Source organism: Gossypium hirsutum, chromosome D06, assembly GCF_007990345.1.
Source record: "Gossypium hirsutum isolate 1008001.06 chromosome D06, Gossypium_hirsutum_v2.1, whole genome shotgun sequence".
NCBI lineage: Eukaryota > Viridiplantae > Streptophyta > Magnoliopsida > Malvales > Malvaceae > Gossypium > Gossypium hirsutum.
The window spans coordinates 22,880,138-22,897,312 of record NC_053442.1 but is presented as its reverse complement, the minus strand read 5'-3'; the positions used below and the strand labels follow the sequence as shown (position 1 = coordinate 22,897,312).

Sequence of the window (17,175 nt, the reverse complement as noted above, 5' to 3'; positions counted from 1 at the left end):
CGAAGCTGTCAGACAGCAGAACAGGGGTTAGTTTGAAGATTTTACTGTACTTATTCACTAAACCAAAAATTTATAAAATTTTATGGTAGAAAACTATTTGAGTCTAGTTTCAAATACATCAAGTGGATCTTAATTCGGAATTCTGTATCTTAAGATATAAATAATTTAGTAATAGTGACTTAAGTAGACAACTTTGAAGGAACATATACGTAAATAGTGAAAACATATATGAATAATTAACTAGCACGGGTTACATTAAAAATGGAACACGTGGCCAAGGCCAATTTGGGCCGAGTGGGCCATATGGGCATGTGAGCCCATTTTTTTAAAAAGTTCTGTAAAGTTGCATAGGTCACCCAAGTCGACTGTGGACCTACTGTAGGGTCGGTAAGCTTTACTTAGACCCCTATATGTGTGATCTATCTGTTTGATTTCTATACCGAGCATGACTTATGATATCTAAATGTATGTACTATTAATTGCATAATGGCATGACATATTTTGTATGTTGCATTACATCAGGGTGGGTTGATGATATTTGGAGGAAGTGTCTGAAAGGCTATTAATTAAACCTGTTATCTGGCCGCTCAGCTGCAACCTTCTAATTATGTGCCGCATTTCGGTACAGCATGGTGTGTAGGGATGGGTGGGTTGATTTAATCCCCACATGGTGTGTAGGGTTGGACGGAGATGGTGTGTAGAGGCTGGTGGGTAGGACTCTGATTTACTGTATCTGCATTTTGTATCTGATATGGGCCAAGGCCCTAATGTATTTTTGATACTGTATTTGAATGGGCTAAGGCCCAAACTGATTCTGTGATAGGCACAGGCCTCAGACTCTATCTAACTGAATTCTGTTGATTATCTGTATGCATGTTTTCTGTAGGGATTACACACTGAGTTTGCTAAAACTTACCCTTTCTCTGTCGAATCTGTACAAGTAATCCCCAGACTTGACGGGTCGGTGTAGCGGAGGACTCGACGATGGCCACACGTAAATTTTAGACTACTTTTTGTTAATGCCTAGAATTTATTACTTATTTGGGGTTTTTGATGTATCTTCTGGACTATGGACTGGTTGGCTTTAAATTTGGGACTTTATACTATTTTTTATGGATTTTTTTTAAAACCATAACGCCACAAAACACTATTTTTTTCAAAAAAAGACTAAGGTTTTTCGTAAATAGAAATGATTTTCCCTAAATTAATTGGTTACAAAAGATTCCACTAAGAGACAAGTTCTAAAGCAAATCAATTGGTTTTTTTTCTAATTAAATAAAAGCTAACTTACTATAACAGTTTTTAAACTCGACAATCTTGTCTTCAATCCATGTGACATCGTTAGATTCGACCATAACGTCTAGGCCGAGTTTGGGGTGTTACACTATCCATCGGTCTTCTCAGTATATATATAGTAAACTCATTTTGGTTATAATCGCATGTATAGGTTAATTAGCCAATGTTGGCATATAAATGTTTTGGTTGTAATTAGTCATTGGGATGGCTTGTGATAGACATGTTTTGATGTGTATATAAGAGTCTATATATGTTTAATGTGTGTTTGAAATGATGAATGATGGAAATCATATAGGTATATTGGTGATTGGTTTGAAATGAGATATTTAGTACAAAGATGTTTATATATATATTAGGTTAATTTGATAAAACTAGACACTTGGTTATATGTATTGAAATGTCATGCATGATACTTGATGTTGGCTTGATTTAAATGTCTTGTATTGGTTGGTGAAAGTGTTAAAGTGTAAGTGTAGGTGGAAGACAAATTGGGTGAGAAAAGTGGCCTTGGAAATGGCCTATTTTCGTCCACACGGGCAGAGAAACGAGCGTTTGTCTCAATCGTGTGTGACACACGGCCTAGCACATGGGCGTGTGGTTTGGCCGTGTGTCCCCTACATCTTTAAAATTTTAAAATAGAATGCTCAAAAATTTTCACACGAGCGTGTGGCTTGGCTGTGTGACCCCTGCACCTTATTTAATGCAAGTCAGGATTCTCACACTGCCTAACACACGGGAGTGTGGCTTGGTCGTGTGACCCAATTCAGAGAGTTACACGGGTATGGACACGGGCTGGACCCGACCGTGTGTCCTTATTTTGAATGCCCACACGGTGTAAGACATGGGCGTGTCTCTTGACCATGTGAGCCACACAGCCTAGCCACACGGGCGTGTGTCCCCTGCATCTTGGAAAAATCTTAATATTTCGCAAAAAAAATTTTGAGTTTCGATTTAGTCCCGACTTGATTCTAATGCGTATTTTGGGCCCCGATGGCTCATATAAGGGACAATATGATTGATTATTACTTGTTTATGATATGAAATGTGTAATGTTATGAAATTGTTTGTATTTGATCTGTAAAGCCCAGTAACGCTCTGTAACCCTGTTCCGGCGACGGATAAGGGTTAGGGGTGTTACAATATTGGTTTGGTATATACATATAAACATGTGTTTGTTTTTGAAGTTTTATTATGGCATGTTAAATTGATGTTTAAATATTCATAAACTAGGTAAAATGGATTAAATTAGGTATGTTTATAATTTGAATTTGAATGATGTTTTGATAATATAAATTGATGATATAAATGTGGTACCAATGAGGGTACATTGGTTAGGCACCTAGGATGATTATTTTAATATGTTTTGAATGTGTATAATTGTGTTTTGAACTGGTTAAACGAATGATTTTTGAATTTCTTAATGTCCAAGCTTGCAAGGAATGGTAAACTTGTTATTTAAGGTGCATTCTGGCCATGTGAACCTTATAGCTTTGAAAATTTTTAATATTTTTAAAAAATTCTCTGAGTTTCTAAATTAGCCCCGACTTGTTTCTAATGCGTTTTTTGGGCCACGAGGGCTCGAATAAGGGACAATATATAAGAGTTTAATTAGTTCTAACCTGAATATTATATGATACGAAATGTTTGAAATTTATGTCTATTTGATCTGTAAATTCTGGTAATGCTCCATAACCCGATTCCGATGAGGGATACAAGTTGGAGGTGTTACATTTGTTGATTCTGATTTATATTCCCACCTCCTTGGGTACCTCCCCATTTCAGATTTAGATGGTCCTTCCTTCGTGACTAAATGAGTTTACAATTAATAGGCTAAAAGTTGAAACTTACTTATAAATAATTTGAAACCATAAATGAATTGCATAAAGAATCAAATCAACAAAAATGGATGGAAATGATAAAGTTAGAGAAAGCGGTCATATTCAGAAATGAATGTGTTTTCTCAATAAGCATAGACATGACTTGAGAATTAATTTAAGTTTTTCAAATTATTCAATTAAATAATTAAAATTCAAAAATTAAATTAAATTAATTAGTCATTTTTAATCAGTTGATTGTGGAAATTAAATATATTTTCTCATAGATTCTTTTACGGTAAAGTTGTATGGCTTTAACGGAATTAGAATTAGCTTGAGAAAATTATTTAATTGGAAAATTAATTTATCAAATTAAATTAATTTATAAATAATATTTATTTTGGGAAATAGAAAACATGTATTAGGTTGGATTAAATTATAAAGTGTTGGGTTAAAAGTTCAATAAGCACATATAATTGGATCCAATATAAGAGAGACCCAAACTCCCCTTCCCTCATATTACATATAAGGGGCAACATCCCTAATGTATTTAACTAGGGAGTGCCACCCCCTCTTCTAGTTAAACTAGAAGTCTAGTTTTTCTATTAAATAAGTATTATTTGTGTTCTTCTAGTTCAACCCTGATTCTCCTATCTCTCCCTATAAATAGATGACACTAGTAGAACTATTTGCAACAATTCATACAAGTTTTAAATATTGTTATCCTGCCAAAAAATAGTGAGATTTTACTTTCTAAGTATTCTATTTTTTGGGAATAATAATTTTGTCGATTTCTATTGAGAGACAATTGCGTTCCTACTAAAAGTAAAAAATTGTTTCTAGTTTGATATTTGGTCCGTTCTCTATTGAGAACTACCTAAATGTGTTAAGCTTTCAACTGAATGACCTTAAACAATTCTCTCTCAATATATCTATTAGGATTTGTCTCACATAAACCATAAGTACTTTTTCAAGGAAAAAGCTTATTGCTGTAAATATCACAAACCAGCTAGATTTTCAAAATTTTAATTTTCTGTTGTGATAGACAATCGTTTTTAAACTGGATTTTTCCAAAAAAAACCACAATATCATGGGTTGGATTTTTCTTCAACAATTGGCGAACATGAAACATAGGGTAGATTAATATTTCCATCTCCGATCCATTCTTGGACAATTGCCTTAACTCAATCCAATGGAACAAGAGATGGTGGAGAAATGGAGAACCAACATCATTATTTTGCCCTCTTCTCACATTATCTCTTTTGGAACGCAAATTAGGTTGTGGTTGGCCTCTTTTTTCTCTACCTCCTCCCTGAATTGCATTCACTGTAGGAGTATTTCTCTAAATGCACCATGTACTCATCAAACATTCCCTGGATTCATACCTTCACTAACCCCTTTTTATCATGGGAATCTTGGTTATCCAACACTCTTTCCCTGAAGCGCTAATATACTCTATAAGATCTTCTCTTGATTTTTGGTTCTCTCTTCCCAGATCAACCAAATTAACCTTCTCATGTGTGGAAATAACTTCTCACCAAACATCTTACACATTTAGCTTCTCGACTCAACAAGACAATGAGTAAAGTTGACTTACCAGGTGTATACCTTCTTTGTCAAAGAGTTAGAAAATTCTTTCAGCTTCAAGTCATTATCCAACCCAGCTACTCCAAGTGTTTCCACAAACTTCATCACATGTTAACGGGCATCATCGGTCTTCCCTTTAAGTTGCTTGAACTTTGGATTAGTATAGTCATTGGGATATGGCTTTGCAATTACCTTAATCGGGTATGAGAGCTTGAGATCAAACTCAGAAAACCTTAAGCTCTTATTCTCTTCCTCAAGTAACCTCTAAAGCTCCTCCTTAGTGGCATAACCCTAAGAAGTAGTTTTAAAAGAAATCACAATAGAGGTGTCTGCAATACCAGAAGAACCACGATGAGTAGTGAAAGTTTGGTAATAGTGACAGAGAGATTAGCAACGTTGGTGTTGGTGTTTCCAAATGACAAAGGATTAATGGGTATGTTGTTTCCGTTTTTGGTGTTCACATTTGGAAGAATTTTTCCATCGAAAGTATTCATATATCTATTCACAGGTTGAATTTGTGAAGCAAAAGAGACATATGCAAGTTTGGAAATGGTTTCCATCATCTGTCTATTATTCTCCTTCAAGCTTTGAATCCTCTTTTGAGAGGCTTGAATCATGTTCATCAATTCTTGGATGGAAGCAAGAACAACTGCGCCTTGGCTTCTTGTAGGAGGTTTATGTTTTTTCGTAAAAGATGAATGGAAAGGTTTCACCTATTATAATCACTTCGCCCCTAATGGAATCGCCAAAATGTAGAGGGTTCTTTTTATGGAAAAATAAAGCATTTCAAACAAGTGAATGGGATATACTGGAAGAAGGTGGAGAGGAAGATTTAAGCAAATCTAGTAACACGAAATGCAGTGGTAGGCGGTGGTCGGTAAGGTGAAAAATAGGAAATTTGAATGATGATTAGGCTTAACAAAGAAGTTGAGAGAATTTTACAGAGAATCCTTAAGAGTACAAAAATGCCAACAGTGCCAAAAAGTCATTTCACCAGTTATGAAAGGTGTTGGAAAAAATGGGCTTGGAAAATGCAGCGAAAAATAAATTTAGGGAAAAACCAGAGTTTTAATTATTTTTCCAAAACAAGATTTTGGTTGTGATATCTAAAGTAATAAACACTTAATCAAAATTGTACATTTTCGATTCATTTAGGATGAGCGTTCAACCGAGCAGTCTTCTCTGCTATCCTCACGTCTACAGAATGTGAGCTCACTTCGAATCAGAAAAATTTTCAAATAAATTACCAGTGGGATAATTTTGTAATTTCTCTAAACTTTTGGGTCAAGTTGTAAATCAGAAAAATATCTCTAGAAATTTTCTAGAATAATCTCTTCACAGAATTTTCTCTCTACAACTTTCTCTTGAGTTCAAGTATGTGTAAATAATGACCCAATGCTCTCTTTATATAGGGAGAGTTTAGAGGGTTCAACTATGATTAAACTTAATCACTTTAATATTAAATTAATATAATATTTATTAAGATAAATATTAGATTAAATTTAATATTAAAACTTATTAAAATAATAGAATGTTTATCTTGTAGATAAACATTAAATTTAATTTAATATTAAGATAGTCACTTTAATATTAAATTAATAAAATACTATTAAGATAAGTATTTAATTTAATTTAATTTAATATTAAACTATTAAAATAATATTATTTTTGGAATAATTAATCTAAAACTAAATTCTCTGGTAAAGTCCTAATAGGAGTGTAACTCTTCCACCGCTCAACCACCGATGACCAACCACCCCTGACCACTGGGACACTGCTGTTGCAGCCACCGACACCATCATGACCGGTGGTGCAAATGCAACACCCTTACGGCACCTCGAGCCAGTTCGGCTACTACCGGTTCGGTTCGGGTTAATGACAACCTGACCAATCCGGTCTAGCCACTGATTGGACCGTCGGCCCAATTTCACATACCGAGCCCGGTTCGATCAATTTTTGGGTCTTGGTCTCGGTTTTGGGCCCCTGGGCCTAATTTACGATTTTAGATCCAATTTTCAAGTTCAATTACCCATTAGGTTAATTGTCTGACTTGAAAATTAACTTCTAAAAATGTCATATTAATTTGGTTAATTTAATTTTACTTGATCAAAATTAATTTTTCTAAAAATCACTTAGATTTTCCAAATTAATTTTTCAAGAAAATTCTTTAATCAAATTCTCTAATTGAACAATTCTCACGACCACCTAATTTAATTCAACATAGAATAAATCGACTCAATTAAATTGTTTCCAAAGGCGCAGAATTTACTTTTGATTCAAATGTAGTCCGATCGAGATTTTGTTGAGCTAGCGGAGGGACCAATCAGACATATACAATTAGGCTCTAGTGATTGCAATTATGTTCAGAACCATCATTCCGATAATTCACAATTACTTAATCATGGAGTCAGTCCACAAAAAGTACTATGATTGAAAACTCCTCGTTGTATACTCTTTAATAAAGCAATTCATCCAACTGCTTTGTCCAATGACTTCGTCATGTGTTTGTTACCCTCATATGATATCATTGATTCCTTTGAGTTAAATCTATTCACTCAATACAATCTGATTTTATCTCATTGTCACCATTTTGTCTTCTTAATGATTACTATGATCACTGTCAACAAATGACTGTGATAAATTATTCGTTCGAGAATAAGCAACCCGTGGTCACGTTCCATATTTATCAATCCAAACAATGCCAATGAAAGGATATCATTAACTCTTTAATTGAGCTATGAATTCCACTGTTCCTAGTAAAGCCATGTCATACACAAGTCACGTACCCAGCATACTGACTATAGGCTCGATCACCTTTAGAGCATAAGCCTCCACTTATATCGAAGCACATGAGTTGTATACACATGGTTAACTCAGGATTTAGTTAAATCGCACCATGAACGTCACAAGTGAATTAATTCACAAACGGATTCAGAAGTAATTCATCTTGGGTCCAGTCTCATGTATCATTCTACCAATGAATACATCTATGTCTCTACTCGTAGAGCCAACTGCTCTGGTAGCCAAGACTAGCCATATCCCCAATTGAAATTGTAGACGACATAATAATCTTTCTCAGTATTTGAATCAAATGCTCACTTTGATTCTTTTACAAGATTACCGACTCATTTGGATTATCTACTGAAATAAGCTGTCTTTCTCGTAATGTAAATGTTCTTTACAATGCCACTTATCTTCAATTTGAACTTTAGACAATCAATAAGCTAATATTTGCTTGTCATAATTTCACTATGCATACAAAATATAAAAGACAGAAAATACAAAAGACATAATAGTGAAATGTGAAATTAACTTTATTTATTTATTCATCATTCAAATAAATAGAAAATAGTTACATGTTTACTACAATATGGGCACATTTCTCAACAAAAGGCTCATATTTGTCATGTTCCAAGAATAAAAGTTACAAAGCTAGTAATTAATATGAATAATGTAATTAATTTTCAATTATAATTACATTAATGATTAACAATGGATAGTGAAAGGTTTTGTTGATGATGGTGAATAGTAAAGAAGAAGTCACTATGTTCTTGAAAGGAGGGAAAAAACACTCAACATTATAGGAAAAGGTTAAAAGGAGAACTCTTAACTGCCTCAATATTTTATCCATCAAGCCAAGCTCTCTAGGACATCCCAAAAGTGAAGATAACCCAAGAATCCTTCCATATTTCGAGGTTACTTCCATTTCTTCTACTTTGGCAAAGCAGTACCATGTGAAATTTTTTTCTCAAAACATCTCTTGAAATACAAGACGATGGTTGTTCTTGGATAAGAGTTGTCCCTTGAATAATGATTATTTTGACTTGTTCTAAAAGTGAGTTGTTCTTGGCATAGTTGTTCTCAATGTAGAGGTTGTTCTAAATAAGAGTTGTTCTATAGTGATGCTTTTCTTGGTAAAGCTTGTTCTAAATAATGGCTCTTCTAGAAAAGCACAATTGTTCTAAATACAAATTGTTCCAAACAATGGTTGTTCTAAATATAGTTATTCCTGAAACGTCATTATTCTAAACAAGGGTTATTCCAGATTTTAACTATTCTCAATAGGAGTTGTTCACAAATAACAACTACACTGGATGACAATTATTCTAATCGAAGCCCTATTTTGAACATAGCGATTCTAGAAATAACTATTCTTGAACAATAGTTGTTCTGAACAACAACTACTCTAAACAAGAGTTGTTGCTTCGAAAGAGGTACGCTTAGTAGCACAATTTATTGAAATATAATATTTTTTATCTCAATGGAAGGATAAAAATGTTAGTAGCCAAAACTGAGTATCTACAATCATAATTCTCAAAATTCAATATTTATATCAGTTTGTTATTCCTTTTTAAATATAAATATTATTGGAATATTACAAAATTTAATTTATGCATACAATTAAACTTGTGCATCACACAAGATAAAAAAAATAGTTCCTATGTAAATAAGATGGATTGCTTTACAAGTCAATTTCGTGTTCAAGTCTTTTTGGGTTTATGTCAATTTTAGGTTCGAATCATTTTAGATTTTGATCAGTTGATTTTGAGTTTTGGGTTTTTAGATTAAGTTATTTTGGTTTTAAGTTATTTCAACTTTTTGTTCAAGTTATCTTGATTTCATATCATTTTGTGTCTAGGTTAGTTTTCGGTTTGAATTAGTTTACCAACTAAAATCAATGTTTTTTTTTAATTTCAGGGTAAAAAATAATTTTTAAAGGTTGTTTAAGAAAAATGAGTGAAAACAATTTATTTAGCATAAGAAAAAAAAATTCAAAAACGCTCAAATCGGATACCAAATGATAGGGGCAATAGATCGAGATCGTATTCAAGTTGTTCGACTCGAAAAAATATTCGAATCTAACCTGAAAGAATAAATAAATAAATAAATAACACTAAAAGAAGAAATTCAAGAAAAAATAAAGATTCAAAACATAGATAAATAAAGAAAACGTAAATTAAAAGGTGGAAGATGAATTGAATAAACCGATGGATATGGATAGAAGATAGTTGTCCAACTAAACCCTTTGAGATATAAACCCTAACAAATTCAATTAATGGCTCTAGTCAACCCTCCTAGAAATAATCCTTCAAGTTGAAGGATGAAGAATGAATTCTTATGACTCCTAAAAGAAAATCAAGAAGAAAAATCACTTCTCAAAATTACAAGAAAGCAATCTTGCATGAAAGAAATTAACTCCAAGAGTTGAAAACTTTATTAATAAATGAATTAGTACATTTAATGAATAATGAAGATGTCTTTATATATGCTAGTTAATTACGTCCATATAAAACTCTTAAGTTTAATGAAACTCTGATTAATCTAAAAAATAAATAGTTTTAGTAAAACTAAACTTTCTTGTTGACTAAGAAACATAGAACTCCTCACAACTTTAAATACTTAAAAATATCTTAAAATTCGTAATAAATAAATAAGAAAATAATAAAACTTAATATAGATATATATATACACAAAATATTGAGGTCATATATAATTAAAATTAGGCCTTAAACTTGAACCCAATATGATTTAAACTTGAATTCAAGTTTGAAATCATAATTTCCCATAATAATCTCGTCCAAATATTTTACTCGCGTAATCTTCAATAAAATGGTCATAACTTGAGCTCCCGGACTTGAAATTGATTATTAAAAGTGAATTTTGAAGCTAGGAGGTAACTCTTCAAACTCTATGTAGACATCTCAGCTCAAAAATGCTTGGATTCTATCTAAAAATTTGTTACAAATCGACTAATCTTCCAAACTTGAAAATTGACAGCTTAGTTGAATTGATTTTAATAAATTTCACCCCATACACAGGAGCGAAGCTAGAAAACTTTTTTAGGGGGCCGAAATGAAATTTTAATTTTTAATAGTTTATATTTTATAATTTTTAAAAGATCAAATTAATTTTTTATAAATTTAAATGATGTCAAAATATAATTTTACCTTTACTAATTTAAAATTTTAAAATTTTCTAAATGATTAAAATAATTATTTTCTATTTTAAGGCCGGCCCTGACTGAATTTTGCGAGAACCCAAAATAATAAAAAATTGAAAACTAATCCAAACCCAAAACCGAATCCAAAATCACTCAAAAAGCTTTGGACTTGAATTTACCAGACTCAGATTTATCCGATTTGAAATTTGACCCACCCAATTGCTACCTCTAATAAACGTGATGCAGCATAAAACATGGTTACGGTGTAAAACGCAGTGTTCCGTTACTTCAGAAACTTGCCGACACGTGGCGTACATTGTAACTCCAGAAACGCGGTTTTAATAGATTTTCTTTTTTGTTTCTTAACTCCCCCAAAATGTCTGAAAACCTCAAGTAAAAACATTGCCGTGACGTGGCAGTTATTTTATTTCGATCTAATTCTGTATTCAGTCCCTTTTGAAACTTAATTCATTTATTTTTAATTTCAGAAATTTAATCTATTTACTTATATGATTTAAAAATTAGAATTTAATTATCGATTGAGTCTTAGTTCGGTTAATATAGGTATTATTGCAAGTGCAGGAAAACTTGGGTTCAAATACATACTAAAGTGTATTTATTTATAGGAATTATGGGTAATTTTAAGTATTGTATAAAAAATTAAATTTCAATTGGTAATGCTATTAACTGACTTGATAAACTTAAAATTTAACTCTTAAATTTTTAAAGTTGAATTTAATAAGTATTTAACCTGAATTATAAAAGTTGCTTCATCAAATTAAATGTTGAACATAAATATATTGTTTGTTTAATGTAAATGTTAAATTTTGAATGTTTTATTTTATATTTTTACAATTTATTTGAATTTAAATATAAAAATATTTTATATAAATTAAAATTTTAAATATAAACATATCATAAATTAAAAAATAAATATTTTTTAAAATGTCCAAATTAATAATAAAAATAATTATTTTAAATTATTATGGATTGATTTATAATTTAAAGATGAATAGATAATGTAAAAGACAAAAATAAAAGTATAAATTGAATAAATGTATTTTTTTATTAAGTGCACCCCTCATTTTATTTTTCAATAGTTTTTTTTAAAGTATCCATAATTATTAAACTATCACAAATAAATAGTTTGGGTAATTACAATCCATACTAAAGCTAACAAATTGATAGAATTAGAACTCATTCATAATAACCGCACATGAAGAGACTCGAACACTTCCACATAAAATTGTGCATGACCCTTTATATTTGTTATCAAACATGTCTAAAAACTTAAATAACATAAATTATTTCAGTAAATTATCAAACAAAACATTATATTAAATCTAAATATCTGTTATCAACAACACTTTAATTTCCAAATCAGAACTTTAAATACTAAAATATAACAAATTTAAATTTAACAAATAATTTATTAATGATATTATAAATTAAAGTTTAATTTTTAAATTAGGGAGTAAATTCATAAAAAAAAGAAAGAAAGTAGAGTCATATTTAAAACGCTTTTTTTTTACAGTGGCGTGCGCCCAATTTTGTCTCGTTGAAGAAATCTGGTCAAACCCAGATTCACTTTTTATTACCCTTCCAAAAACTTCATTTTTTTTTTAATCTTATTTAATTAAACGACCTATGTATACACCCACACCATAAACATTTTCTCAAATTTTTTCTTTTTAATTTTTTCTCTTTCAAATTAACCTCTTGTATTCTTTTATCTTTCTTTTTCTTTTTGTAGGATTTTGAAGATTCCAAAGAAACAGGTATTTTTCCTTTTTATTAACTTTTTCAGTGTTTATATGAATCTGCTTTATGTCGATTTTGTTTAATTTTTTTCATTTCTATGCTTGCGTTGAGGTTTATCTTTGATTGTGATTCGGTGATCTAAGAATCGGCTTGAATTCGAACCTAGTTTCGTAGATTTTTAGGTTGAATTTCTATTGCGGATCATGATTTTCTTTCTTTTTTTAATAATTATTATTTTTCCTTCAAGAAAAGATCAAATCGATCATTTTAAAAACTCGTTTTTAAAGTCTTTTGCTTGTTTCAATGAGTAATTTTCAAAATCCATGCTTTCTTAGTTCAATTATTGAAACATGTCTATTGATGTTCTGAACTAATATAGGATATGTTTTTCTAAAGGATGGAGAAAAAACGTTAAGTTTTTTGTTTGAAAAATCATTTAAATTTGTTGGGCATTTGAAATTTTGAGCTTTCTTTGATTTTATTGCAGGAGATTTATTGAGATTAAAGTATGTTAGAGCAGTTGCTGATATTTACCAGAGGAGGGTTAATCCTCTGGACTTGTAAAGAGCTTGGAAATGCTCTTAAAGGGTCACCAATTGACACCTTGATCCGGTCCTGTCTTTTGGAGGAACGGTCTGGTGCAGCATCATATAGCTATGATGCCCCAGGAGCTTCTTATACCCTCAAGTGGACATTCCATAATGAGCTTGGTCTTGTATTCGTTGCTGTGTATCAACGTATTCTCCATCTATTGTATGTGGATGAGCTTCTTGCGATGATGAGACGTGAGTTTTCGGAGATTTATGATCCAAAAAGGACGGTCTATAATGACTTCGATGAAACTTTTAGGCAGCTTAGGAGGGAGGCAGAAGCTAGGGCTGAGGAGTTAAAGAAATCAAAACAGACGGATAAGCCTGTCAATAATAAAAAGAAGCAAGGGCAGGTGCAGAAAGCTGGTTCTGATAAAGGAAGTAAGAAGAGTGAGGGTAGCTTGGCTACTGATGGTGGGGATGGTGATAAAGCGAAAGGTCATAAATTGGAGAATGGACACTCCAATGGTAATCATGTTGAGATGGAAGAACCTAGGGCAGGTGTTGTTAATGGTAAAGAAAATACTAGCTCCAATATTAGTGCTTTTGATGTAAGTAAGCTTCAGAAAAGAACTAAAGGTGGAAAGAAAACTGATACTGTTGTTAACAAGGGTTCCAAGCCGGACCCTAAGAAAAAGGCTACAAAGAAGAATAGAGTTTGGGATGATGCACCTCCGGAGACAAAACTGGACTTTACTGATCCAGTGGATGGAAACGGAAGTGGAAATGACAATATAGAAGTTGTTGCAGCAAATCAAGGCGAAAGTATGATGGACGTAGAAGAGATTATCAGCAGTGATAGTGAAGGTGAAGTAGATGACAACGTGCAGAAGGATAGCAAGCCTGAAGCTAAGAAAAAGGGTTGGTTTTCCTTTATGTTCCAGAGGTAATTTATTGATGTAGTTCCATCATTTTGGTCCTTACTTTTATTGTTGGATACATCTATTCTTTGAAATTGGAGGGCCCTACCTCCCTCCTCCCTTTTTTTTTAAAATCCATAGCTTATATTGTGTTCACTGTTCAGATGTTTGTCACAAAGTATGTTCTCATTACTTTTTATTTATTGTTCATAAAGCCACTTTCAACAGGAGCTGCAGATGTGGTTTAATGAGTTGATCACTTCAATGTTGTTATTATGTGGCTCAGTAGTAAACTGTGCAGAAGGTGGCATAAGTAGTCAATTTTTGAGATTTCTTCTCTTAGGCTTTACCAGTTAAAGAATGAAATAGTTAGACATCATTTTTTTATTCATTGTTACTTATTCTAGCCAAAAGGAGTTTTGAGTCTTTTTCGTTTCTCATCTTATCTTAAGATGACTCTTATTGTGCTAGCTTTAATTTGGATAAAGTACTATATGCTCCTAGGCCATGTTTCATGTGGGCTTTATACAACTTGCATGAGAAGCTTTAATCATCACCATTGTTGAATTTACCATGCAATTGCATCATTTATTCATTATCTATTTTGTTGGGCTCAGTTTTGCTGGAAAGGCTAATTTGGAGAAGGAAGACCTGGAACCAGCTTTGAAGGCTCTCAAAGATGGGCTTATGACCAAGAATGTGGTATGTCTTCTGCTAATTTGACATACTTGATTTCTGATGTATTAGTGCGTCTGAACATTCTGAGGATCTTCCATTTTATGTGGCATTTACAGGCTGAAGAGATAGCTGAGAAGCTTTGTGAATCAGTAGCTGCAAGTCTTGAAGGGAAAAAGCTGGCCTCATTCACAAGGGTCTCTTCGACAGTTCAGGTCTGCAAATTTTCCAACATAACTTTTCTTTGTTCTTTTTCTTTTAGCTTTCCTGCCTTTTAATTTTCTATAAATTTACTTGTGTATTGTAATCCGTGACTGCAGGCTGCCATGGAAGATGCCCTTGTTCGTATTTTAACTCCCAGGCGCTCCATTGACATACTGAGGGATGTACATGCTGCCAAGGAACAGAGGAAGCCATATGTTGTTGTCTTTGTTGGCGTTAATGGAGTTGGGAAATCAACTAATCTCGCCAAGGTTAAGCTGATTTAACTGCTCTATATACAGTTTTGTACTTAGGGACACGCTTTCTGGTACAATTGGCCAACCTTCAAAGTCAATGTTGTTTTGTAGGTTGCTTACTGGCTTCTGCAGCACAATGTTAGTGTTATGATGGCTGCTTGTGATACATTCCGTTCTGGTGCTGTTGAGCAGTTGAGAACACATGCACGTAGACTCCAGGTATCCACGTAGACTCCAGGTATCACATCAATCTTAAATGTTATATTTTTGACACATTTGGGCCATTATCTTCAAAGGCGGATTGTTTCATGTACCAACATGTATTATTGGCATAGCTACAGTTTGTTTTTATCTGACTTGCTACTTGTTGCACCTTGTCAGATTCCTATTTTTGAGAAAGGGTATGAGAAAGATCCTGCAATTGTAGCAAAGGAAGCAATTCAGGAGGCCACTCGTAATGGTTCTGATGTTGTTCTCGTCGATACAGCTGGTCGGATGCAGGTATCTTCTAAATCAGTTTATTTATTTTTGTACACTTTATACTTTAGCGTATTGCTTGGTGTGTGTTCTCTTCATAATTTTCATTTCTTTCTGAAGCCTGAAAATTTTATTGTACCTCTATAAAGATACTTATATTATGCTTATCAGGATAATGAACCACTAATGAGAGCCCTCTCAAAGCTTATATACCTCAACAATCCAGATCTAGTCTTATTTGTGGGAGAGGCACTAGTTGGAAATGATGCTGTTGACCAGTTATCAAAATTCAATCAGGTTTTACTTCCACATTTAAGCATTTGTATTTTCTAGTATTATACCTATTTGTTGTACCTATATATAAAGCTTTGCCCTGTTTTTTCTTGCAGAAATTGGTTGACCTCTCTACTTCTCCTACTCCTAGATTGATAGATGGGATTCTGCTCACCAAATTTGACACTATTGATGATAAGGTAAAATTTGATAAGGCTTTCCTATTGGAATGCACTGACAGTGTTTTATTTTTTGTGACGACTCATCTTCTGGTTCCGTGATGGTGTACCACCAATGCATCAAAATATAGATGTAGATTTTTTAGAGTTAATTGCAGCAAACGGCACTAAACTGTTGCTTGAATTTTAAATTTTTATGTCTAAACAAATAGAGTCTTCAAAGAATTTATTGTATTAATTAGGTCTTTCCGTCAGTGTTGAATGTCAGTTTAATCCGACTGAACGTGAAATATATGTACTTACTATATGGATTAAAAAAATAATATCATTAAAAATTAGGCTGACGGATTGAACTATATGTCTATAGAGTGGGTTGATTCATGTGTTAATAGTTGGATGTAAAATAATTTGACAACGTTGATCTTTTGAGTTGGTAGGAGTTATCAGACTGCCATTAATGTGTTAGTTTTGTGATGCAACTGAAAATTGGTGTAGGTTGGAGCAGCGTTGTCAATGGTGTACATATCGGGAGCACCGGTGATGTTTGTCGGGTGTGGCCAGTCATATACAGACCTGAAGAAGCTTAACGTCAAATCAATAGTCAAGACACTGCTGAAATGAGTGAATGCAACTCATAAATGCATTTTCAATGCTCCACTCTTTTATGACTGTTTTCTTTGATTGCGACTTTGTGAGTGTTATTTCAATGGAGGTGCTTCAATCCCTTATTAAATTACACAGTTTTAAAATATTTGACTATTTTCTTTTCTTTAAAAAATTAAGTTATTGGAATTTCACAAAATTGGAAAATAATTAGAAAAGAAGTATAAGATATTAAAAATTAGGGACAAGAATAAATAATGAAAAGATTAAAATGTTAAATAAGTCTTCTAATAATATTTAAAAAATTAATGTTTTATTGATAAGTGCATTCAATTGAACAGTTTGAATTATGATTAGAAATTAATTGAGTTTTTTGAAATTATTTTTCCTTCAGTTGACGTAACGGTTGACATGATTACTTGTTTAATTTTATTCTTTTTTAAAAATTATTGTTGAAAAATCATTCAATATTATAAATTATTATACAATTTTAGAAATTGTTAGAGATAAAAATGATATGGAACGAATATGCTCTTGGTGGGAAATGACCTCAATCTTTTCATTATTTCGGTTGAACAAGTATAAAGGGTTAGTGGTTTCAATTACCAAAACACTGCCGTTCTGGTCCGTGTCTTTTAATTGAAACAGTACATTTTGATGA

At 32.4% G+C, this 17,175-nt stretch overlaps 1 protein-coding gene across 1 annotated transcript; it reads left to right on the top strand.

Moving 5' to 3' along the window:
• Positions 1 to 12,164: 12,164 nt before the first annotated feature.
• Positions 12,165 to 16,660, top strand: LOC107901598 (signal recognition particle receptor subunit alpha homolog). Its single transcript, XM_016827663.2, has 10 exons — positions 12,165 to 12,416; positions 12,887 to 13,875; positions 14,467 to 14,551; positions 14,644 to 14,739; positions 14,845 to 14,997; positions 15,094 to 15,201; positions 15,364 to 15,483; positions 15,631 to 15,756; positions 15,849 to 15,932; positions 16,407 to 16,660. The coding sequence occupies exons 2-10, from the start codon at positions 12,908 to 12,910 to the stop codon at positions 16,530 to 16,532; spliced, it is 1,866 nt and encodes a 621-aa protein (XP_016683152.2). The 5' UTR covers positions 12,165 to 12,416; positions 12,887 to 12,907; the 3' UTR covers positions 16,533 to 16,660.
• Positions 16,661 to 17,175: the final 515 nt, after the last annotated feature.